At 41.9% G+C, this 24,632-nt stretch overlaps 1 protein-coding gene across 2 annotated transcripts in view; it reads right to left on the bottom strand.

Moving 5' to 3' along the window:
- The window catches only part of gna12a (guanine nucleotide binding protein (G protein) alpha 12a), a 109,431-nt gene that overhangs the window by 19,301 nt on the left and 65,498 nt on the right, over positions 1 to 24,632 (bottom strand). For both annotated transcript variants that reach the window (XM_063058965.1, XM_063058966.1), the window contains exon 3: positions 5,012 to 5,062. In XM_063058965.1, coding sequence (XP_062915035.1) covers positions 5,012 to 5,062 — 51 coding nt within the window. The remainder of the gene's footprint in view (positions 1 to 5,011; positions 5,063 to 24,632) is intronic.

Raw genomic sequence — 24,632 nt, 5'->3', positions numbered from 1 at the left:
ATGACCATACACTTCCCAACATTGTATTTCATTTGCCACTTCTTTGCCCATTCCCCTAAACTATCTAAGTCACTCTGCAGGCTCTCTGTTTCCTCAACACTACCCGCTCCTCCACTTATCTATTAATCCCATAATCCAAATCATTGACATACATCGTAAGAAGCAGTGGTCCCAACACCGACCCCTGTGGAACTCCACTGGTAATAGGCAGCCAACCAGAATAGGATCCCTTTATTCCCACTCTGTTTTCTGCTGATCAGCCAATGCTCCACCTATGCTAGTAACTCCCCTGTAATTCCTTGGGCTCTTATCTTGCTAAGCAGCCTCATGTGCAGCACCTTGTCAAAGACCTTCTGAAAATCCAAGTACACCACATCTACTACATCTCTTTTGTCTACCCTGCTTGTAATTTCCTCAAAAAATTGCAGTCGGTTAGTCAGGCAGGATTTTTTTTTCAGGAAACCTTGCTGGCTTTGGCCTATCTTGTCATGTGCCTCCAGGTACTCCATAATCTCATCCCTAACAATCAATTCCAACAACTTCCCAACCACTGATGTCAGGCTAACAGGTCTATAGTTTCCTTTCTGCTGCCTCCCACCCTTTTTAAATAGCAGAGTAACATTTGCAATTTTCTAGTCATCCAGTACAATGCCAGAATCTATCGATTCTTGAAAGATCATTGTTAATGCCTCCACAATATCTCCAGCTACTTTCTTCAGAAACTGAGGGTGCATTCTATCAGGTCCAGGAGATTTATCCACCCTCAGACTATTAAGCTTCCTGAGCAGCTTCTCAGTCATAATTTTCACTGCACGCTTCACTTCCCTGACATTCTTGAATGTCCAGTATACTGCAGATGTCTTCCACTGTGAAGACTGATACAAAATACGCATTCAGTTCCTCTGCCAATTCTGCGTCTCTCATTACAATATCTCCATCGTCATTTTATATTGGTCCTATATCCACCCTCAACTCTCTTCTACCCTTTATATACTTAAAAAAGCTTTTAGTATTTTCTTTGATATTCGTCGCCAGCTTCCTTTCATAATTCATCTTTTCCTTCTAACGACGTTCTTCTTTTCCTTCTAACCATCTTCTTCTTTTCCTTCTGCAAGTTTTTAAAAAGCTTCCAAGTCCTTTATCTTCCCACCAGCTTTGGCTTCCTTGTATGCCCTCTCTTGCTTTTACTTTGGCTCTGACTTCACTTGTCAGCCACGGTAGTGTCCTTCTTCCATTTGAACACTTCTTCTAATTTGGAATATACCTGTCCTACACTTCCCTCATTTTTGCAGAAACTGCAGCCAATGCTGCTCTGCTGTCCTTCCTGCTAGTGTCCCTTTCCAGTCAACTTTATCCAGTTCCCCTCTCATGCCATTGCCATTTCCTTTATTCTACTGAAATACATTGAGATTTAGTTTCTCCTTCACAAATTTCAAAGTGAGCTCGATCATATTGTGATCACTGTTCCCTAAGAGTTCCTTAACCTTAAGCTCTCTTATCACCTCTGGGTCATTGCAAATATCCAATCCAGCACAGTCAATCCCCTAGTGGGCTCAACAACAAGCTGTTCCAAAAAGCCATCCCTTAGACATTCTACTAATTCCCTCTTGTGGTCCCGTTTTGGCCTGGTTTTCCCAATCCACTTTCATGTTAAAATCCTCAACAATGATTATGACATTGCCCTTCTGACACACCTTTTCAATCTCCTGCTGTAATTTGTAATCCACATACCGGCTGCTGTTTGGAGGCCTGTATACAACTGCCATTAGGGTTCTTTTACCTTTGCCATTGCTTAACCCAACGTATAAAGACTCTACACCTTCCGATCCCATGTCATCCCTTTCTAATGATTTAATATCATTTCTTATACACAGGGCCACACCACCCCCTCTGCCTACTACCCTATCTTTCCGATACACTGTATATCCTTGGACGTTCAGCTCCCAATGGCAGCCATCCTTGAGCCAAGTTTCAGAGATGGCCACAACATCATATTTGCCAATCTATAGCTGAATTTCAAGATCATCCATTTTATTTCTTATGCTGTATGCATTCAAATATAACACTTTCAGTCCAGTATTTGTTGCTTTTTAACAGCACCACAGCTCTATTTTGCCCTCACATCCACACAGATATTGAAGTTGGTGATAACCGTGGTGTATTCATTCAGATTTGAAGATGAATCCCTGAATATTGTCCAGTCCTCCTTCTGAAAGCAGTCTTGTAAGCATTCCTCCACCTCCCTTGATCATAACTTCTTGGCCCTCACCACTGGTGCTGTGGTCTTTACTCTCTGGCTATACACTTGGAGTCATAGTCATACTTTATTGATCCCGGGGGAAATTTGTTTTCGTTACAGATGCACCATAAATAATAAATAGTAATAGAACCATAAATAGTTAAATAGTAATATGTAAATAGTAATAGTTAAATAATGAAATAAGTCCAGGACCAGCCTATTGGCTCAGGGTGTCTGACCCTCCAAGGGAGGAGTTGTAAAGTTTGATGGCCACAGGCAGGAATGACTTCCTATGACGCTCTGTGCTGCATCTTGGTGGAATGAGTCTCTGGCTGAATGTACTCCTGTGCTCACCCAGTACATTATGTAGTGGATGGGAGATATTGACCAAGATGGCATGCAACTTAGACAGCATCCTCTTTTCAGACACCACCATCGGAGAGTCCAGTTCTATCCCCACAACATCACTAGCCTTACGAATGAGTTTGTTGATTCTGTTGGTGTCTGCTACCCTCAGCCTGCTGCCCCAGCACACAACAGCAAACATGATAGCACTGACCACCACAGACTCGTAGAACATCCTCAGCATCGTCTGGCAGATGTTAAAGGACCTCAGTCTCCTCAGGGAATAGAGACGGCTCTGACCCTTCTTGTAGACAGCCTCAGTGTTCTTTGACCAGTCCAGTTTTTTGTCAATTCGTATCCCCAGGTATTTGTAATCCTCCACCATGTCCACACTGACCCCCTGGATGGAAACAGGGGTCACCGGTACCTTAGCTCTCCTCAGGTCTACCACCAGCTCCTTAGTCTTTTTCACATTAAGCTGCAGATAATCCTGCTCACACCACGTGACAAAGTTTCCTACCGTAGCCCTGTACTCAGCCTCATCTCCCTTGCTGATGTATCCAACTATGGCAGAGTCATCCGAAAACTTCTGAAGGTGACAAGACTCTGTTCAGTAGTTGAAATCCGAGGTGTAAATGGTGAAGAGAAAGGGAGACAAGACAGTCCCCTGTGGAGCCCCAGTGCTGCTGATCACTCTGTCGGACACACAGTGTTGCAAGCACACGTACTGTGGTCTGCCAGTCAGGTAATCAAGAATCCATGATACCAGCGAAGCATCCACCTGCATCGCTGTCAGCTTCTCCCCCAGCACAGCAGGGCGGATGGTGTTGAAAGCACTGGAGAAGTCAAAAAACATGACCCTCACAGTGCTCGCTGGCTTGTCCAGGTGGGCGTAGACATGGTTCAGCAGGTAGACGATGGCATCCTCAACTCCTAGTCGGGGCTGGTAGGCAAACTGGAGGGGATCTAAGTGTGGCCTGACCATAGGCCGAAGCAGCTCCAGAACAAGTCTCTCCAGGGTCTTCATGATGTGGGGGATCAATGCCACCGGTCTGTGGTCATAGATGCCGCGCCCCAGTGGCCTCATCGGCACAGGGACGAGGCAGGATGTCTTCCACAGTACAGGAACCCTCCGGAGCCTCAGGCTCAGGTTGAATACATGGCGAAGTACTCCACGTAGCTGAGGGGCACAGGCTTTGAGCACCCTGGTACTGACACCATCCGGTACTGTAGCCTTGCTTGGGTTGAGACGTCTCAGCTATCTTCTCACCTGTTCAGCTGTGAAGCCCACCATGGTGGTTTCATGTGGGGGAGGGGTATAGTCATGAGAGCAGGGTGGGGGATTGTGAGGAGGGGTAGGAGGGGAGAGTGGAATATGTGTTGGTTGGGGGCCGACAACAGAAGGCTCATGTGTGGGATGCGCAGGAGCCACAATGTCAAATCTGTTAAAGAACAGGTTAAGTTCATTGGCCCTGTCCACATTGCCTTCTGCTCCTCTGTTGCTAGTTTGCCAGAACCCAGTGATGGTCCTCATCCCCCTCCAGACCTCTCTCATGTTGTTCTGCTGGAGTTTCCACTCAAGCTTCCTCCTGTACCTGTCTTTAGCCTCCCTGATCCTGGCTTTCAGGTCCCTCTGTATTGCCCTCAGCTCCTCCCTATTTCCATCTCTAAACACCCTCTTTTTAGCATTCAGGATGTCCTTACAGGTATTAGGACTTTCTAAAGCACAGGCATGGAATGGCATGATAACTGTTCTTGAATGTGCCTAACAGTGGTCCAGTCCTGCCAAAGAGTCTTGGCCTGAAATGCTGACTATACTTTTCCCCCCATAGATGCTGCCTGGCCTGCTGGGTTTCTCCAGCATTTTGCATATTGCCTGGATTTCGAGCATCTGCAAATTTTCTCTTATTAGTGGTCGAGTGTGTCAGCTCCTCTGGTTCCACAGGTGATATGTTGGGGGTAGTTGCTGAGAAACTTCACGCTGGCCTGGTTGTAAACTCCCGCAATGATAGAGAAGGCATTTGGATGTGCTATTTCATGACTGCTGATCATGGTGACCGCATGACTGCTCCTACTATGAGCAATTTGGGTGCTAAGTACTCCATCAGAACATCACCGTATAACAAAACTAGTTCAGTGTGCAATATTTCAGTGCTTTCAAATGTGGTGCACTGTGGCACAGAAGCAAGGCATTACGCATGCAAACTGACAGGAGGAGAGAGAAATTTGGCCCAAAGTTAGAATCTCATTCCGCCAACAATTAACATCTGGCAGATACACAGTTCATGATTTCCCCTCCACCCCCCCCCCATTGGTTTTGTACTGTGAACACAGAAATTTTTAAATCCAAAATTAATCTATTTTCCAAAATAGCAGGGGCAAACACCACAAATTCTAATGTTATAATAGAATAGGATTAACACTCACCAGTTGTCCAATTTGGTCAAGGTTATCCAGAAAATATTTGACAGATTCACCCTGTTGGCAGGATAAAATGAAAAGAAATCAGTTTCCAATTTCATAAAGTTAACTGCAGCCTATTAATAACTGGGCTAAAAGTTCCACTGGCAATATTTTTTTTCTGAGATAGTTTGTCCAAACATATGCAGTTTCTTAACTGTGCTTAGAAATCTTTTGCATCAGTGAATTAAAAGTAGCATTGCATCAATGGGTTTTGAAATTAAATGTAAAATAAAACACCATTAATTGTTCAAAGTAAAAGACCATTCTCAGATTTCATTCAATGTCTAATAATTTCAGCCTGCACTCCCCCCCCCCCCCCAAATCACCTTTGGCTTTGATTTTACAGTTTTAAAAAAATTAAGAATATCTTAAATAACAATGTATAGACATTTAACTGCTTCTCTGTTCACACAAGTCTTTAAAATACGGCTATAATGCTTTCTAAAACTGCACATTCTCCATATTTTAAATAATCTTTTCCATCATCCGTTTAACAACCTTTCTCCAAGATAATGCATTTCAGATTTAAATGAATATACAAATTAGGAATGTACAAAAAGTATTTATTCATATAATTAAAAACATGTATACACATCCCATGGCTTCTTACCAAAGATTCATTATCTTTTTATATTCATGACTGTTTAGAAATTTAGACTGTAGGAGACAACTAACCAGCCCATCACATACTGTACATTCCAAATAAAAACGGAGGGGATAATCCCATTCCCCTGCTCTCAGTCAAAAAGACCAATAGTTTATGGTTCTTGAATGGTCAAAACTCTCTCTACACCCATAGTTATGTTAAGGAAAATGGATCACTTCTTTTCAGACTATCTACGCATTTCAGTTTGATACAATCTAACCAAATCTCCTCAATGGCATGTATCCCAACAGAAAAATCTTCAAGTACATTTATTAGCAAAGAAAATATAAATTATACAACTATGAGATTTGCTTGCTCAAAGCAAGAAACCCAGAAGAATCCAATTTAAAAAAAGGAATAAAAATGAAAGACCAACACTCGAAGCACAGGAGAAAGAAAAAAAAATACAAATCATGCAAACAGCATTTCAAACCAAAAAATTAGTCCTCAGATCTGAACCCCAAAGTAGGTCTAAAGCTTTGCTTATAATTTATCATATTAGCAGGCACAGAGCACAGCAGCCGGGGCAGTCCTCAAAGCCAGTATCAATTTATAAGTCATCAGCCCTCAAACATCCTGAAGTCTCATCTGCATCCACGCTAGTGCAATTGCATTGTACTTCTGATATGGTAACTGGAATTGTTTTCTATTACTAGTTGTGACCTAGTGTTTCATACAAGTATATTAGAATTCCCCACTCTTTTACTCTGCTCCTCAATCTTCGAAAGACAACATCTTTCTTAAGCAACCTTAAACCTTGCTGTTGGCTCCTTTACACTTCCAGAGTGAGAAGAGTGTAAACTAATCATTTAGCCAAGAGAATATGAAACATGAGGAGGAATGGACCAGTCAGTGCCTTCAGGCTGCTCCATCATTTGGCAAGATCCAAGGTAAATTAATATTGGGCTCACGAGTTTTCCCATATGCCCTTGTAGTTAAATAGTCTGTTAATATATATTTAATGCACCTCCACAGTATCTGTAAATACAGAATTCTGAAAATTCATTAGACTAAAAAATTCTCCTCAGCACTATCTGAAATAGGAAATCCCTTATTCTGAACTTCTTACTACAAAGGACATCTCCACAAGGGGAAATATCCGCTGATCGAGCCTGTCAATTCCAATAGTCCCATCTCTCATTCTTCTAAACTTCAATGAGTGTAGATCAAACCTACTTAATCTTTCTCATAAATTGTGTTGAGGGATGCAATTATCTTCAATGTTTGCATACCTATCCTTAAATATTAGAATCAGGTTTAACATCGACGTACGTCTTGAAATTTGTTAACTTAGCGGCAGCACTACAATGCAATACATGATAAATATAGAAAAAATATCAAAGTGTATATTTATAATAGTTAAATTAAAAATAGTGCAAAAACAGAGTGGGTAGTGTTCAAGAGTTGAATGAACATTTATAAATATGCAAACCTAGTACTTTAGATATGATCTGACCAACACCCCCTAAATATCACATCAAAACGTTCCTACTTTTATACTTCATCTCTTTCTGAATGCTAAATTCATGCATGTAGCAGGACCCAACAACCTCCATAGTATTACTTCGTGATTTTGAGTTACTTGTTTTTCATTCTCTCCATGGTGTATAACCTTGTATTTTTCCCCTACATCAAACCTGATGACATTATATGTATGAACAAGTCATCCCTCATTTTACAAAACTCAAAAGGAATCAAATTCAAACTATTTAGTCTCATTTGGCAGGACAACCTTCTCATCTCAAGAAATGGCCTGGTAAAATCTCCTTTGTACTGCTTCCAATGTTGCTATATCCTTTTGTTCAGGTAAGAGGACCAAAACTATACACAGTATTCAGCGAAACCTTAATGCCCTGTATAGCTGTAACAAAAACTCCCTACAGCCCCCTTGTAATAAAAGCCAAAACACATTTTACCTTCTTAACCAGCTACTTGTTGGACCTGCTGCAGCTAGTGTTTTTTTTGAAAAGATTCAGGCACCAGAACACTTGGATCTCTCTGTAATTCACTCATTCAAGTCTCTGGACCAGAGCCTATGTTTCACAGACATAATTGTCTGAGCGAAATACATATTAGTAGGGAAGTGGTGTTAGGTAAATTGAAGGGATTGAAGGCAGATAAATCCCCAGGGCCAGATGGTCTGCATCCTAGAGTGCTTAAGGAAGTAGCCCAAGAAATAGTGGATGCATTAGTGATAATTTTTCAAAACTCGTTAGATTCTGGATTAGTTCCTGAGGATTGGAGGGTGGCTAATGTAACCCCACTTTTTAAAAAAGGAGGGAGAGAGAAACCGGGGAATTATAGACCGGTTAGCCTAACGTCGGTGGTGGGGAAACTGCTGGAGTCAGTTATCAAGGATGTGATAACAGCACATTTGGAAAGCGGTGAAATGATCCGACAAAGTCAGCATGGATTTGTGAAAGGAAAATCATGTCTGACGAATCTCATAGAATTTTTTGAGGATGTCACTAGTAGAGTGGATAGGGGAGAACCAGTGGATGTGGTATATTTGGATTTTCAAAAGGCTTTTGACAAGGTCCCACACAGGAGATTAGTGTGCAAACTTAAAGCACATGGTATTGGGGGTAAGGTATTGGTGTGGGTGGAGAATTGGTTAGCAGACAGGAAGCAAAGAGTGGGAATAAACGGGACCTTTTCAGAATGGCAGGCGGTGACTAGTGGGGTACCGCAAGGCTCAGTGCTGGGACCCCAGTTGTTTACAATATATATTAATGATTTGCATGAGGGAATTAAATGCAGCATCTCCAAGTTTGCGGATGACACGAAGCTGGGTGGCAGTGTTAGCAGTGAGGAGGATGCTAAGAGGATGCAGGGTGACTTGGATAGGTTGGGTGAGTGGGCAAATTCATGGCAGATGCAATTTAATGTGGATAAATGTGAAGTTATCCACTTTGGTGGCAAAAATAGGAAAACAGATTATTATCTGAATGGTGGCCGATTAGGAAAAGGGGAGGTGCAACGAGACCTGGGTGTCATTATACACCAGTCATTGAAAGTGGGCATGCAGGTACAGCAGGCGGTGAAAAAGGCGAATGGTATGCTGGCATTTATAGCGAGAGGATTCGAGTACAGGAGCAGGGAGGTACTACTGCAGTTGTACAAGGCCTTGGTGAGACCACACCTGGAGTATTGTGTGCAGTTTTGGTCCCCTAATCTGAGGAAAGACATCTTTGCCATAGAGGGAGTACAAAGAAGGTTCACCAGATTGATTCCTGGGATGGCAGGACTTTCATATGAAGAAAGACTGGATGAACTGGGCTTGTACTCGTTGGAATTTAGAAGATTGAGGGGGGATCTGATTGAAACGTATAAGATCCTAAAGGGATTGGACAGGCTAGATGCAGGAAGATTGTTCCCGATGTTGGGGAAGTCCAGAACGAGGGGTCACAGTTTGAGGATAGAGGGGAAGCCTTTTAGGACCGAGATTAGGAAAAACTTCTTCACACAGAGAGTGGTGAATCTGTGGAATTCTCTGCCACAGGAAACAGTTGAGGCCAGTTCATTGGCTATATTTAAGAGGGAGTTAGATATGGCCCTTGTGGCTACGGGGGTCAGGGGGTATGGAGGGAAGGCTGGGGCGGGGTTCTGAGTTGGATGATCAGCCATGATCATAATAAATGGCGGTGCAGGCTCGAAGGGCCGAATGGCCTACTCCTGCACCTATTTTCTATGTTTCTATGTTTCTATAATTGATGCTGACAGTCTCTAAATTCTCCATATTTCAACTCCTAAAAAGCAAAGTAGACCTCACATAGACAACAATCAGAGATATCAGAGGAATGCTGATACAGAAGTCTAATGTTTCAACCTCAATTATGTGATGCATGTGCACATACGTAATTGAGACAATTAATTTGGGTGGGACAAAGAATTCACTAATGACTATTATCAGTGGTGAGTCATGCAGAGACACAATACCCAAATGTCTGCCAAACTTGCATCTGTAGTTCAGGCTGAAATCACAAAAAAAATGTTCAAAGTGCTTAAAGTCTGAATCAGTATTCTTCCTAAAATGCTGGCAAAACTGTCTGGCTTTACCATTTAAACACATCACCACTAACAAAATTACAAAGACAAGAAAATCTGCAGATGCTGGAAATGCAAAGTAACACAGACAAAATGCTGGAGGGAGTCAGCAGGCCAATGAGCATCCATGGAAAAGAGTAAAACAGTTTACATTTTGGGCCGAGGCCCTTCATCAGAACTGGGCAAAAAGGATGAGATGTCAGAGCAAGGTAGGGGGAGGGAAGGAAGGAAGGAAGTTGTACAAGGTAGTGGGTGATAGGTGAAACTGGGAGGGGGAGGGGTGAAGTAAATTGCTGGGAAATTGTTAGGTTGAAGAGATAAAGAGCTGGAGAAGGGGGAATCTGATAGGAGAGGGTAGAAGACCATGGAAGAATGGAAAGGAGAGGAGCACCAGAGGGAGGTGATGGGTAGGTAAGGAGATGAGGTGAGAGAGGGAAACAGTAATGGGAATGGTGGGGGGGGGGGCAATTACCAGAAGTTCGAGAAATCAATGTTCATGCCATTGGGTTGGAGGCTACCCAGAGGGTTGCTCCTTCAACCTGAGTGTGGCCTTGTTGTGACAGTAGAGGCTGTCATGGACTGACATGTTGGAATGGGAATGGGAAGTAGAATTGAAGTGAGTGGCCGCTGGGAGATATCACTTTTTCTGGCAGGCGGAGAGTAGGTGATCGGCAAAACGGTCTCCCAATCTACATCGGGTCCCACCGATATACAGGAAGGCCACACCAGGAGCAACGGATACTGTCGTTGACCACAACAGACTCACAGGTGAAGTGTCACCTCAACTGGAAGGGCTGTTTGGGACCCTGAATGGTATTGAGGGAGGTGGTGTCGGGGCAAGTATGGCACTTGTTCCACTTGCAAAGTTAAGTACCAGGAGGGAGATCAGTGGGGAGGGAGTTGCATAGGGACCAATTCCGACTGTGGAAAGTTGGTGGGGGAGAGGCGCTTGGTGGTGTGATCCAGTTAGAGGTGGCAGAAGTAATGGAGAACTATGTTCTGGATGCAGAGGCTACTGGGGTGGTAGGTGAGGACAAGAGGAACCCTGGTGAGTTGCCAGGAGGGTGAGGGCAGACATGTGCAAAATGAAAGATGTGGGTGAGGGCAGCGGTGATGGCGGAGGAAGGAAAGCCTCTTTCTTTGAAGGAGGATGAAAACTTATTAGTTCTGGAACAAAATTACAAAGTGGTTTCAGAAGATCAGGGTTGTTTAAATTCTTTAAAGATTAATACAAGTTCATCATTGGTCTAATAGTGCCATATGCACCAAGATACTGTATAGTGAAAAACTTGTCTGCATGTCATCCAGATTATTCCATACACAAGTTCAATGTGGCAGAAAAAAAAATGAAAATGGAATTCAGAATTTAGTGCTGCATTTACAGACAAAATGCAGTGCAGGTAGATTAATAAAGTACAAGCCCATGATAGTGTACACTGTGATATCAGAAGTTCATCTTTGTCTGTTCAACTTGTCTATAAGAGCAGGGTGGAAACTGTCCGAATTTGTAGGTACATTTTCTCAAGCTTTTGAATCTTCTGCTGGTGGGGAGGGAGGGGGGGTAGTGGCATAAACGTGACAATGACTAGGGTGGGAAGGATCCACAAACAAGTTGGTTCTGACCTCTTTTATGATATCAGTGACCAGACAGTTTGTTCTGCTGATGTTGAGGGAGAGTTGTTTTTAAATCTTGGCACCATGCCACTAGACCCTCACAAAGAAAACATAATGGAAGTGTCTGTGTGACACCATTGTATATCACTGAACATATTACACACACATTTAAAAAACTTCAGATTGCACCCTTTACCAAATAATCAGTAGTATCTTTGCGTATTGTCTAAATATAATTTACCATATCTTTTGAGGTCTTTGATTAGCTGCAGTAATGCTAGAATAGTTATTTTTGCAAAAGCTGCCCATTACTTGTTTCTCTTAACAGTTGTACATTTTCCACTTGTGGTTTGTACTACAAGTAATCATTTTAATCTCTATCCACTTAGTTCAGCTGTAGATCCAATTACTTCTGTGTTTAATAAGCAATAATTAACTAATTCAACAATTGTTCAATAAAATGTTATATTTCTTCACATTTATAATCTTAATATTTTACACTTCATCTGCAGCTATGTAAAGAGCACTGCAGTAATTCTTAAAAGGGATACTATCTCTATTTCTGCACGAGTCTACTTACAAGCTTTTCTACTTCAAAAAAATCACTTAACAATGAATTGTAATTACTTCAACACACATCAAAGTTGCTGGTGAACGCAGCAGGCCAAGCAGCATCTATAGGAAGAGGCGCAGTCAACGTTTCAGGCCGAGACCCTTCGTCAGGACTAACTGAAGGAAGAGTGAGTAAGGGATTTGAAAGCTGGAGGGGGAGGGGGAGATGCAAAATGATAGGAGAAGACAGGAGGGGGAGGGATGGAGCCGAGAGCTGGACAGGTGATAGGCAGAAGGGGATACGAGAGGATCATGGGACAGGAGGTCCGGGAAAGAAAGACGGGGGGGGGGGTGACCCAGAGGATGGGCAAGAGGTATATTCAGAGGGACAGAGGGAGAAAAAGGAGAGTGAGAGAAAGAATGTGTGCATAAAAAAGAGTAACAGATGGGGTACGAGGGGGAGGTGGGGCCTAGCGGAAGTTAGAGAAGTCAATGTTCATGCCATCAGGTTGGAGGCTACCCATACGGAATATAAGGTGTTGTTCCTCCAACCTGAGTGTGGCTTCATCTTTACAGTAGAGGAGGCCGTGGATAGACATGTCAGAATGGGAATGGCATGTGGAATTAAAATGTGTGGCCACTGGGAGATCCTGCTTTCTCTGGCGGACAGAGCGTAGATGTTCAGCAAAGCGGTCTCCCAGTCTGCGTCGGGTCTCACCAATATATAAAAGGCCACATCGGGAGCACCGGACACAGTATATCACCCCAGTCGACTCACAGGTGAAGTGATGCCTCACCTGGAAGGACTGTTTGGGGCCCTGAATGGTGGTAAGGGAGGAAGTGTAAGGGCATGTGTAGCACTTGTTCCGCTTACACGGATAAGTGCCAGGAGGGAGATCAGTGGGGAGGGATGGGGGGGACGAATGGACAAGGGAGCGATCCTTGCGGAATGCAGAGAGAGGGGGGGAGGAAAAGATATGCTTAGTGGTGGGATCCCTTCACTTCACCTGTGAGTCGACTGGGGTGATATACTGCATCCGGTGCTCCCGATGTGGCCTTTTATATATTGGTGAGACCCGACGCAGACTGGGAGACCGCTTTGCTGAACATCTACGCTCTGTCCGCCAGAGAAAGCAGGATCTCCCAGTGGCCACACATTTTAATTCCACATCCCATTCCCATTCTGACATGTCTATCCACGGCCTCCTCTACTGTAAAGATGAAGCCACACTCAGGTTGGAGGAACAACACCTTATATTCCGTATGGGTAGCCTCCAACCTGATGGCATGAACATTGACTTCTCTAACTTCCGCTAGGCCCCACCTCCCCCTCGTACCCCATCTGTTACTCTTTTTTATGCACACATTCTTTCTCTCACTCTCCTTTTTCTCCCTCTGTCTCTCTGAATATACCTCTTGCCCATCCTCTGGGTCACCCCCCCCCGTCTTTCTTCCCGGACCTCCTGTCCCATGATCCTCTCGTATCCCCTTCTGCCTATCACCTGTCCAGCTCTCGGCTCCATCCCTCCCCCTCCTGTCTTCTCCTATCATTTTGCATCTCCCCCTCCCCCTCCAGCTTTCAAATCCCTTACTCACTCTTCCTTCAGTTAGTCCTGACGAAGGGTCTCGGCCTGAAACGTCAACTGCGCCTCTTCCTATAGATGCTGCTTGGCCTGCTGCGTTCACCAGCAACTTTGATGTGTGTTGCTTGAATTTCCAGCATCTGCAGAATTCCTGTTGTTAATTGTAATTACTTGAAGTGTTTTAAGTACTTTACATGGATAAAGTAGCTTTGCAGAACAAAATTCCTGTTCAGTAAAAAACGTAAACATGGGGGTATCTTGCCATTCTTACTGTTATTTTCCTCAAAATAAAAGCATTTAGAATAATAGATCAATGAATCAACAGGCCAGAATCAAGTCAGAATGCTTCGGGTTACACTAGCTACAAAGGGGAAATACATCCAATGAGGCAGGCATTCCTTAAAAACAGATAACCCTCGTATTTTACTTAGTACTCAGGGTGCCTTTCCAAGAATGACAGCACTAATGGAAATGGCAATAAAAGAGTTCATTATAATATTGTATAAAGAGCCAACGTTACTGAATAGCATTGCTGTGCTGGGAATCTGGCACAAACCACTGTGCCCCCATGACTGTACTGGGAGCCTGGATGCTAGGAATCCAGCAGGACTCTGTCCTCTACAAGTGCTCTTGTGATAGTGCAAAAAGGGCTTGAGCAGCATAGCAGATCAAAGATAGACCAAAAAAACTCTTCTGGCTGTGCAGCCTAACAAAACGGGGGAGATTCAGCCAATCAGGTGGCAGTAAGACACAAAGGGTTGGTACAATCTGACAATGGATGGGGCAGCAGCAAGAAATCACAGTACTGGCCCACACTCAGCATACCAGTCAGGCTGCACCCCAAACATCATCTTAGTGCCGAGTGACCACATCACTACCCCCACAAGCAACCTCCCTTCCCCAGATCCAGGGCAATTCTTTCCAGTGTGCAGTAAAAGAGCAGGTATTTATACCAAGTCCCCAACATAGCAGCCATAGGGAGGGCAGAAATCCAGTTCATGGTCCAATACAACAGCACAACAGTTTGCAAACATCATATTTTAGTTACAAATATGAGTATGTGGGACTTGTGTTTACAATGGAGGACTGAGAGCACTTGAATGACTCAGCACCTCCACAGAGTAGCTTTAAGTTGGTTATCAGTGTACTCTTAACATTATAAACACCAATAAAATTATCAGGGAGGCTATTGTGACCTGATGCAATTCTGCAACTCACCAACCAAATTCCAATGGTCAGTAATCATGTGCACATCGGAGCTGAATCACCAAACCAGCTTGAAGGTACGTAACATTTACAACAAACAAATAAAGGCCATTAACTCTAAAGTAGATATGATGGCATCTCAGAGGCATTTTATAGGCACATGAACAGAAAGGAATGCAGAGCTACAGACCACATGATGGCAGATGGGATTAGTTTAGATTAGCATCATGGTCAGGACAGACACATGGGCCTAAGGGGCTGTTCCTGTGCTCACACATAAAAAATGCTGGTGAACGCAGCAGGCCAGGCAGCTTCCTGTGCTCTACTGTTTTATGTTCACCCTCTCCAATCATTTACCTAGTACCTGGTTCTGGAGAGCTGAATGAAACGGATCACACAGATAAAATGCAACAATTAAGTCGCCCCAGGCTTACTTGATTGCCACAGGCAAAAATCTTAACCGAATCAAAGCAAGGACATTAGTCACCAAGAGGGTTCTTTTAGTCAACTGCCTTTCCCTTGAATGGGTTGAATGCTCACATCTCCCTACAGTGCAAGACTGCTCTGGCCTAGAACGCAAAATACCAATGCCCAGGAACGGCAAAGACAACATAAATTGTTGGAGACAGAACAGTCCATCACAGTAAAAGCCCTTGCCAATATTGAGCACTGCCACGAGAAAGCATCACGAAAAATTGTTCCCTTTATGCTACCACCATCAAGCAGCAGGTACAAAGGATTAGGTCCCACACAACCAGGTTCAGGAACAGTTATTACCCTACAACCATCAAGCTCTTGAGCTGGCGTGGATAGCTTCATTCACCACAACTGAATTGATTGCTATGACCTACAGATTGCCTTGGAAAGACTCCTTACAACTCATGTTCTCAATACCATTTTCATTAGCAGTTTTTCTTCTTTTGTACATTAGCTGTTGTCAGCCTTTGTCTGCTTATCTGTATTTTTATAAAGTTCTATTGTATTTTGTAAATCCCTACAAGGAAATGAATCTCAGGGTAGCATATGGTAACTATGTATGCACTTTGATAATAAATTTTGAATTTTGTTCTAGATAAATCACAATCAGGAAAGAAAAACTCTAGCCACTTTCCTACCTACCACTGTTCATGCCATTGGATCGTTAAAATCTGTGCAAAATCCACATGGTCCCTCTTTTTATTACTAATGGGCAAACATATCAACCAATCCTAAAGCTGGTTTTGTTCGGACAAAATACTCTAGGTAAACAGGCTGACAATGTGTATCAACCAGCACAAGAAAAACAGCCCAAATTTTTCCTGCCAAAGGGTTTCGGCCTGAAACGCCAACCGTACTTCCATTCCACACCGCGCCCCGCCCCCCCCGCCCCATACATGCTGCCTGGCCCGCTGAGTTCCTCCAGCATTTTTTGTGTTACTCAGATTTCCAGCATCTGCAGATTTTCTCTTGTTCCTAATGTTTCTTCTCCGCCACAAGGACTTTGCTTATGTTTAAACTGCAAAGAGGATCAGGAAGTTATCACATCTGAATGGATTGTAGGGCTGTAGGAAAGATGATATTTCATTTGATTTTAAGATGCGGACACAAACTTCTACATGTGCCTTGATCAGAAAAAGTGACCGATCCTCATTTGCAAACTTTAACCTCCAAATGACTTCCTGCTGCAACACACTCCCACTCTCAAATACTGGAAACCACCTTGACCAATAACTGCAGCCTGCCAAACTACACCACCCCCTCCGGAATGGAAAATAAAACAATGATTCTATTATAACGTCCTCTTATAATCATGGATACCATGATTTTAAACACTTCATAAATACTTCCCACTGCTCTGACCACTGGCTCTCAATCAAAACCCTCTAAAATCATGAAGGGTAATGACACAGATAAAAATATACCACAGACACCATATAGGTCTTTTCCTTTGTACCTAAAATACACATCAAAACAAATATGCCCCAGAGTATTTTTAAAGCATCAAAATGCATGATAATGATTAATATGTTTAAGTAAACAGGAGAAATTTTTTGTAAACAAACTACTTCCATTGAAACTTGTAAGCAATGATTAGTTTTCAAGTTGCAAGAAGCAGCAATGTAAAAACCAAAAGGTTGTTCCCTAATAAAATAGTGCATAGCACTGACCCAAGTGTTGAAAACTGATCATTGTTATTTCTACAGACTAATTAGTTGCTCGACATGCATGTTGAAATCCACTCAGTGGCCACTTTCAGGTAGGTATAGCTGCTCATTAATGGAAATATCTAATCAGCCAATCACGTGACAGCAAATCAATGCACAAAAGCATGCAGACATTGTCAAGGTGTTGTTCAGACCAAACATCAGAATGGGGAAGAAATGTGATCTAACTGTGGAATGACTGTTGGTGTCAGACAGAGTGGTTTGAGTATCTCAAAAACTGCTAATCTCTGGGTATTTTCAGACACAACAGTTTCTAGAGCAGGGTTCAGCAACCTTTTTGCCTCTGTGGGCTGGATTGTGTATTAATGAGCAGACGGTGGGCCAGATAAATGCCATAAAAAACTTGAAATATGGGAATTATCCATTTAAATACATCTAGTTATGTTTTGCCTCAAGTTAATGAATAACGCATGCTAGAAAATCATTTGTACCCCTGTTCTAGAGTTCATAGGGAATTGTGCATAAACAAAATTCCAGTGAGTGGCAGTTCACTTGTTAACACCTTGTTAATGAGAGAGGTCAGAGGACGATGGCCAGATTAGTTCAAGCTGACAGGAAGGTGGCAGTATCTCAAATAACTACACATACCGTATACCAGTGGTGTACAGAGGAGGATATTTGAATGCACAACACGGAGAACCTTGAAATGGACGGGCAACAGCAGCAGAAGATGACAAACATACACGCAGTGGCCACTTTATTAGGTACAGGAGGTAAGCAACTTAGATAACAAGGACAACAGGAATTCTGCAGATGCTGGAAATTCAAGCAACACACATCAAAGTTGCTGGTGAACGCAGCAGGCCAGGCAGCATCTATAGGAAGAGGCGCAGTCGACGTTTCAGGCCGAGACCCTTCGTCAGGTCTCGGCCTGAAACGTCGACTGCGCCTCTTCCTATAGATGCTGCCTGGCCTGCTGCATTCACCAGCAACTTTGATGTGTGTTGCTTAGATAACAAGGACAGTGTAATCCTTCACTTTCTCACATACCTCACATCCTCCAGATTCTTCTTCTAAACAGATTCCCAAACCATGTCCCAGCATTACTCAACTTCTGTAACAAACTTTGCAAGACAAGGAAAGACTACATCTTGTGCAGTAGTTCACGAATTTCCTTCATGGGTGCAAAAGCAAAACATATAGGCTCACTTGTTAACACACCTTTGAAATGAATAACAACATTCTGGATTTCTGCATGTACAGTCCCACACTGCAAAGGTTTCTGGAGAATACTGAGGCATACCCAGTTCCTTACAAATGAGATCTTATCATGGACTGAGAAACGTTGTGACGGGCACAAAAAAATTCATTGTTCAGACATGGACTTGTAAGCTTCTATCTGCTCTTGAAGGAAAAACTGTCTAGATAAAGCCATAATTTTTTCAGAAAACTTGATTACTGAATTTTAAAAAGGTCCAAGCCCCAAGAGAGCTTAACAGCAAGTTAATCATGTTTCTGCATACTATTTTTTAAAAAATATTTAGATGTAGGACATTAAATATTTTAGTTTCCTGGAAAGAGAACGACAAATAAATTTTCTGCAAATATTAGACTGGTAGACTGTTTTGCCACAAAATTATATACAATTAGGTATGTATAGCCTGAATTTCTAAGGCTTGTATTTGTAAGTTCTCTCTACTGCAAGTGTCTTGAATGTACCAAGTTGAAGTGGGACAATCTGAAAGTATTCGCTCGGTGGAGAACACATCAAGGCATGTGACCCGAATATCATCTGACTACCCAGCCTGCTCTTAGTGGTTTCTGAACATCCACATTTTTCATCTACATGGAGAATATTGGATACGCTGCATCTAAAAGACAGTAAATATCTCTCACAACACACTGGAGGAACTCAGCAGGTCGGACAGCATCAGTGGAAAAGATCGGTAGACGTTTTGGGCCAGAACCCTTCGTCAGTAAATATCTCTGGCGTTATATCCCAAGGATGCCGCCAGAGTAACCCAATGGCACATTAGCAGACATTGCCTTTGCTCTGTTAATGAAGAGTCTCGGCCTGTAACATCAACTGTTTATTCCATTCCATAGATGCTGCCCGACTTTGAGTTCCTCCATCATTTGTATGTGTCAGTCAGATCAAATCAACTCAATTTTTGAATGATCTCACATTTATATTTTTGTATATTTGATACATTACTGAAGGAGGGCTGTGACACCTCCCACTTCCTTTAACAGATTCAGTGTTTTTCATCGTGCATCATGAAAGTGTCCTCCTTATTTCAAGTATTTATTCCATAAAGACAATAAATGATTTGAACCAACGGTAAAGTGGCAGGTTGAATTTTTAAAAAAAATTGAAGTTTCAATGAAAAAAAACTGATTTCTGCACACAAAGATTGATTTATTCAAGGTATTTCTGCTGCATTATTTCAGAGAAGAGGTTTAGTTAAAGATTCCCAATTAACACTATGTTCCCACAAATGCTGCTTGATGTGCTGATTTCAGCATTTTGTTATTTTTTTGTTTCAGATTTCCAACATCTTATGTGTTTTTTAAAAAATAGAATTTTTCTTTCTGCTGCAGGTACCTAATGTTGGATTTCCTTTTGAAAACCAACAATCATGAAAATCACGCTCCTAGCTTAGTCAGTTGACAGCAGAGGCTAGACATAGTAACATTTAGAAGATAACATTGGTTTGGTGGGGGGGGCTGGAGAAAGAATGATGGTTTTATGACCCCCATAATCTTTGGTCATTTGCTGCAAAGAGATAATAAACTGAAACCTTCAAATTACAAAGAAATATAAAAGTGACTTGCATTACGGCTGTGTATGCAAAGGATATCAGCCGCAACAGTACTCAGTAGTCACTACTCAGGAATCTGAAATGTATATAATACTAAAACTCTCATGCTCTGTCTGTTTGTGACCTCCAATTACCGCAAACGGTACATTACAGCGGCACTTTTTTTTGGCTAAATTGCATTAAAACACGCTAACTTACAGAATGCAGGCAAAATTCAAGTTTATATATTCGTATAAAATTGCTCATTCCCCCAAAAATCAACAGGCTGGCTTTCACCCGAGACCCGATCGGCCATCATGGAAATCGGGACGCGACAGCCTGATGCATGCGCACGGCCAGCCTCAGCAGCAACACCTACCAGAGCAAAAGGGCAGGGCAGCTCTATTTCGAGGGGTCACATTCTGCTAATCACCATCAGCATGTGCAGGATTGGGACAGATCTAACTGCCACCCATCAATAAGAGATAATTAAATCTTATTGCAATGACGTACTTCGAGATACCCATAAAACCCTTTGCTGCAGCAGTCAAAGGACAGTGATGACTATATCAAGTCCATTTAGGAGAGTGCCAACCACATCACCAAGAATAACCAGCATCCTTTGGTGTTACTGCTTCGCATCTTCTATTCAGCATTAGGGTAAAAAAAATGGTCAGCCTAATTATGCCATGTGGAAAGGGAAGGGTGACATTATGGTCAAGAGATGACGCCAAACGTCGTTGGGGAGTGGCAAGGAGAGGGAGAGAACAAGAATTGGATGAGGCCAGGGCCGCACAACTCCAGGATCAAAGAATCAGGACAAAAAAAATGAGAAGAGACAGAGGAGGAGAGGCATGCACGTCTCCAGGATCAGAGAGAAAGAATAAACAGAAGAGATGAAGAGACGAGAGATGAAAGGGCTGCACGTCTCCAGAATGACAACGAGAGGCACAAGGGTGGCAGATAAACCAGAAATGATGCCATCAAAAGTGTCCTTCATTAAACGAAGAGCAGCTATATTTGCTTTGCTATGTGTCATTCTTCTTTAATAAACTGAGGTTTTCTACTTCAGTTTCCAAAGCAAAGCGATACCAATAGCATTCAGGAAAAGTTAATGTTCATTCTGGTCACATCAGACTGCACCACCCTTCTCTCAAAAGGTGCCCCAATGGGTCACCCCGTTGTCTAGTACAGAATAAAATTCACCTTCACAGCACTTTTCCTCCAAATCACATTATGATGCAGAAGTTCCCTGCAACTTGATATTTTTGGAAAAAAAATTCCCAATATTGCCACCTCACTCTTGCCAGGTCTGGGCCAGAAAATAGCTCAAGCAACATTTTCAAGCTTCAACCAAAACTGACCAGACCATTTAATATTTCAAAACAAAAAGATGGTGGTCTTTAAAACTATAGATCCTCACACTGAAGGTGGATGCAAATCCAAAAAAATTTTTTTTGATTATTTCCTATAATCAATATTTGTGTTTATGTACCTATTATTACTGTACCACATTAGAAAGAAACAATTGAAGTTTCTATAAAACAGAAAGGGGAATCGGCCATTGTTTTTAAATTCACGATTCAAAGTTTTCTACATCTTTGACAGTTGCAATATTTATAATATCACTTGCGAAGTTACAGCAAACATCCAAAATAAAATGGCAGTACATTTTGTCAGCTCAAACATGATATCTGGGGAAACAAGGGGTGAAATGTTACACCTGTTTAACCTAAAATCACATTGCTCCTAAGATTGAAGATTAACTATGCTTGACCTTTTTCAGGACTCAGATGGCAGCAATTAAAATTCTAATCTTACTGGTATTCCAGTGCAGAAATTCTTCTGACAAATAGCCACCAATATTTGAATAGCATTATTGTAAACCATGTACAATACAAAACCCAATAGTTTGTTTTAAAATCTTGAACTTCTTTTTTATGGAAGATATTCCTCCAAATGTTTTATATCCTTCATGTATTAAAGTAACTTTATTCATACAATCAATAAACTATACACAGGGAATCATAATGGCCTTTCTTTTGAAACCCAGAATATCTATAGATTCTATAATTTGGACCAAAGATAATTATTCTGCAATTTATTTTTGAGAAATGCAATACCTCTCAGTTTAAAATGAATGTATATTGTACACTGAAATAGTAAATGATCTAAAGAACCTTTATTGGTATTGTTGAATAAAATTGGATAGAACCAAAAAAAAAAGATACTTAGGACAGAATATTTTTCTAAAAAGTTACCATTTTAGATCTTCTTGGGAGCTACTGAGAATCATACCCCTCCCCACCCGCTTGCCTTGCCCATCACCTGGCTTCACCTATCAACTTCCAGCTTGTACTCCTCCCCCCCCCCACCACTTTCTTCTGGCTTCTTGCCCCCTTCCTTTCCAGTCCTGATAAAGGATCTTGGCCTGCAACAAGAACCATTTATTCCCCTCCACTGATGCTGCCTGACCTGTTGAGTTCCTCCAGCATTTTGTTACACTGGATTTCCACCATCCGCAGAATCTCGTGTTTATGATTTCCTGCCGACTTGTGATAGTTTGCAGATTTCACAATGGCATCCACAAAGCTCTTACTGAAATCTGCTTGTTAATGCAAGTTTCTAATCAGTGAATCATGTGGCAGCAAATCAATGCATAGAAGTATGCAGACATGGTCAAGAGGTTCAGTTGCTGTTCCGACCAAACATCAGAATGGGGAAGAAATGAGATCTAGGTGACTTTGACTGTGGAATGATTGTTGTTGCCATAAGACTATAAGATATAGAAGCAGAATTAGGCCATTTGCCCCATCGAGTCTGCTCTGCCATTATGCCTGATCCAATTTTCCTCCCAGTACCCATCTCCTGCCTTCTCTCCGTATCCCTTTATACACTGACCAATCAAGAATCTATCAACCTCCGCCTTAAATATACCCAATGACTTGGTCTCCACAGATGCCTGTGGCAAAGAATTCCACAGGTTTACCACTCTCTGGCTAAAGAAATTCGTCCTCATCTCCATTCTAAAAGAACACCGCTCTATTCTGAGGCTGTGTCCTGTGGTCTTAGACTCTGCCATCGTAGGAAACATCTTCTCCACATCCACTCTATCAAGGACTTTCACTATTCAATAGCTTTCAATGAGGTCACTCCTCATTCTTCTGAATTTCAGTGTATACAGGTCCAGAGCCATCAAATGCTCCTCATATGACAAGCCTTTCAATTCTGGAATCATTTTCGTGAATCTCCTATGAATTTTCTCCAGTTGGGGTTGTTTAATTATGTCAGAAACTACTGATCTCCTGGGATTTTCACACACAGAATCTCTAGAGTTTACAGAGAATGGCATGAAAAACAAACAAAAAAAAAATCCAGTAAGCTGCAGTTCTGTGAACAAAAATGCCTTGGTAATGAGGTCAGAGGACAGTGATCAGCTGGTTCATGCTGACAAGACGACAACTAACTCATAACCATGCATTACAACAGTGGTGTGCAGAAGAGCATCTCTGCATGCACTGTATGTCCAACCTGGAAGTGGATGGGCTACAGCTGCAGAAGACCACAAGCATACACACATTGAGCACTTTATTAGGTACAGGAAGTATCTAATAAAGTAACCACTGAGTGTATGTCATTAAGACATAGGAGCAGAGTCTACTCTGCCACTCAGTCACGGCTGGCCTCCACAACTGCCTGTGGCAACATTAAGGTGCTACTCACATGCAGATCCTTATTTGGGCGTTTATTTGTGCAATCAAACCTATTTTATAGACAGCAAAATTGCCCTTTCCTAATCAACTTTATCATGAATTGATTTAACGAGCAGCCTTTAACCAACCCTAGGAGATATTTAGTACACAGCACTGTTGATCCAAAGCCAGAAGAGATAAATACCTTATAGTTACATCTCAGGGACCATACATTTACTGGTGGAAATTTTGTGCGGTTAAATAAAAGTGAGTTGTCATTCCACTTGATAAACAACTAATATTTATACATTAAAAACCTTTCTACAATTATACACAATACAGAATTTTGTATCCAATCTGAAACCAAATACAGGAATTTGTCATGTTAGTCAAATAGGATTATTCAGCTAACTAGTAGAAACTATATGAATTCTTAAATCTTCAAAACAAAACATTCACAATTGCTCAATACATCTCAGGAGATGCTATTTTAAAAACGCTTATGCTCTGAGTGCACACAAATCAATGCGATCTGCTTAGCATGCACAATCATTCCTGGACAAAATAGGGCAATTAAGATTCTGTAAGTACTACTTCTGAAATTGGCATTTACACTGTTGTGGATTCATAATAGAATACAAATTACATTGTCACAGTGATGCTCAGATTTATTTGAGTCTAGGAAGATATATTACTTCATTTTTATATCTAAAGTCAAGAGTAGTATACCACTAGATAGAAAGGAACTTCTAAAATCCATCATAACCCTTTGGCGTCAGTGCATAAATAATGATATAGGGATGGACTTAATAGTTCTAATCCTAGGAAATGAAGCTAGATATGTGGGTGAGATGTCAGTGGGTTAGCAATTTGGGAATGGTAACTATACCTCACTAAGTTCAAGGTATTTTTGGAAAAGAGGAATAGCCTGTGTGAGAAGGCAAATTTCAGTATCTGTAGACAGATCTGGCAAGAGAGACTGAGAGTAGCTTCTTGTAGGATAATCTATATTCATGTCCAACATTCTAAGAAATCCAATACTGAAGTCTTCCAAAAGTGAAGTAGTGGAAGTCCAAGGCCAACATATTCTCATAAGCATGAAAGGCAAGGCAAGGTCAAGGAACCCTGAATATCAAGGGATATGGAGGATTTTAGTTATTAAAAAACACATGATAACTACAGAGGTACAGAACACTGAAAACAAGGCCTGAAGACCTTCAGGAGGAAATAGAATTAGGGAGTTACTTAGAAAAAAAATGGGAGAGTAAAGGAGGACCAGAAAATACAACTGGTGGATTAT

This window comes from Mobula hypostoma, chromosome 9, assembly GCF_963921235.1.
Source record: "Mobula hypostoma chromosome 9, sMobHyp1.1, whole genome shotgun sequence".
In the NCBI taxonomy this organism is placed as follows: Eukaryota; Metazoa; Chordata; class Chondrichthyes; order Myliobatiformes; family Myliobatidae; genus Mobula; species Mobula hypostoma.
This window is presented reverse-complemented; position numbering and strand designations above follow the sequence as displayed.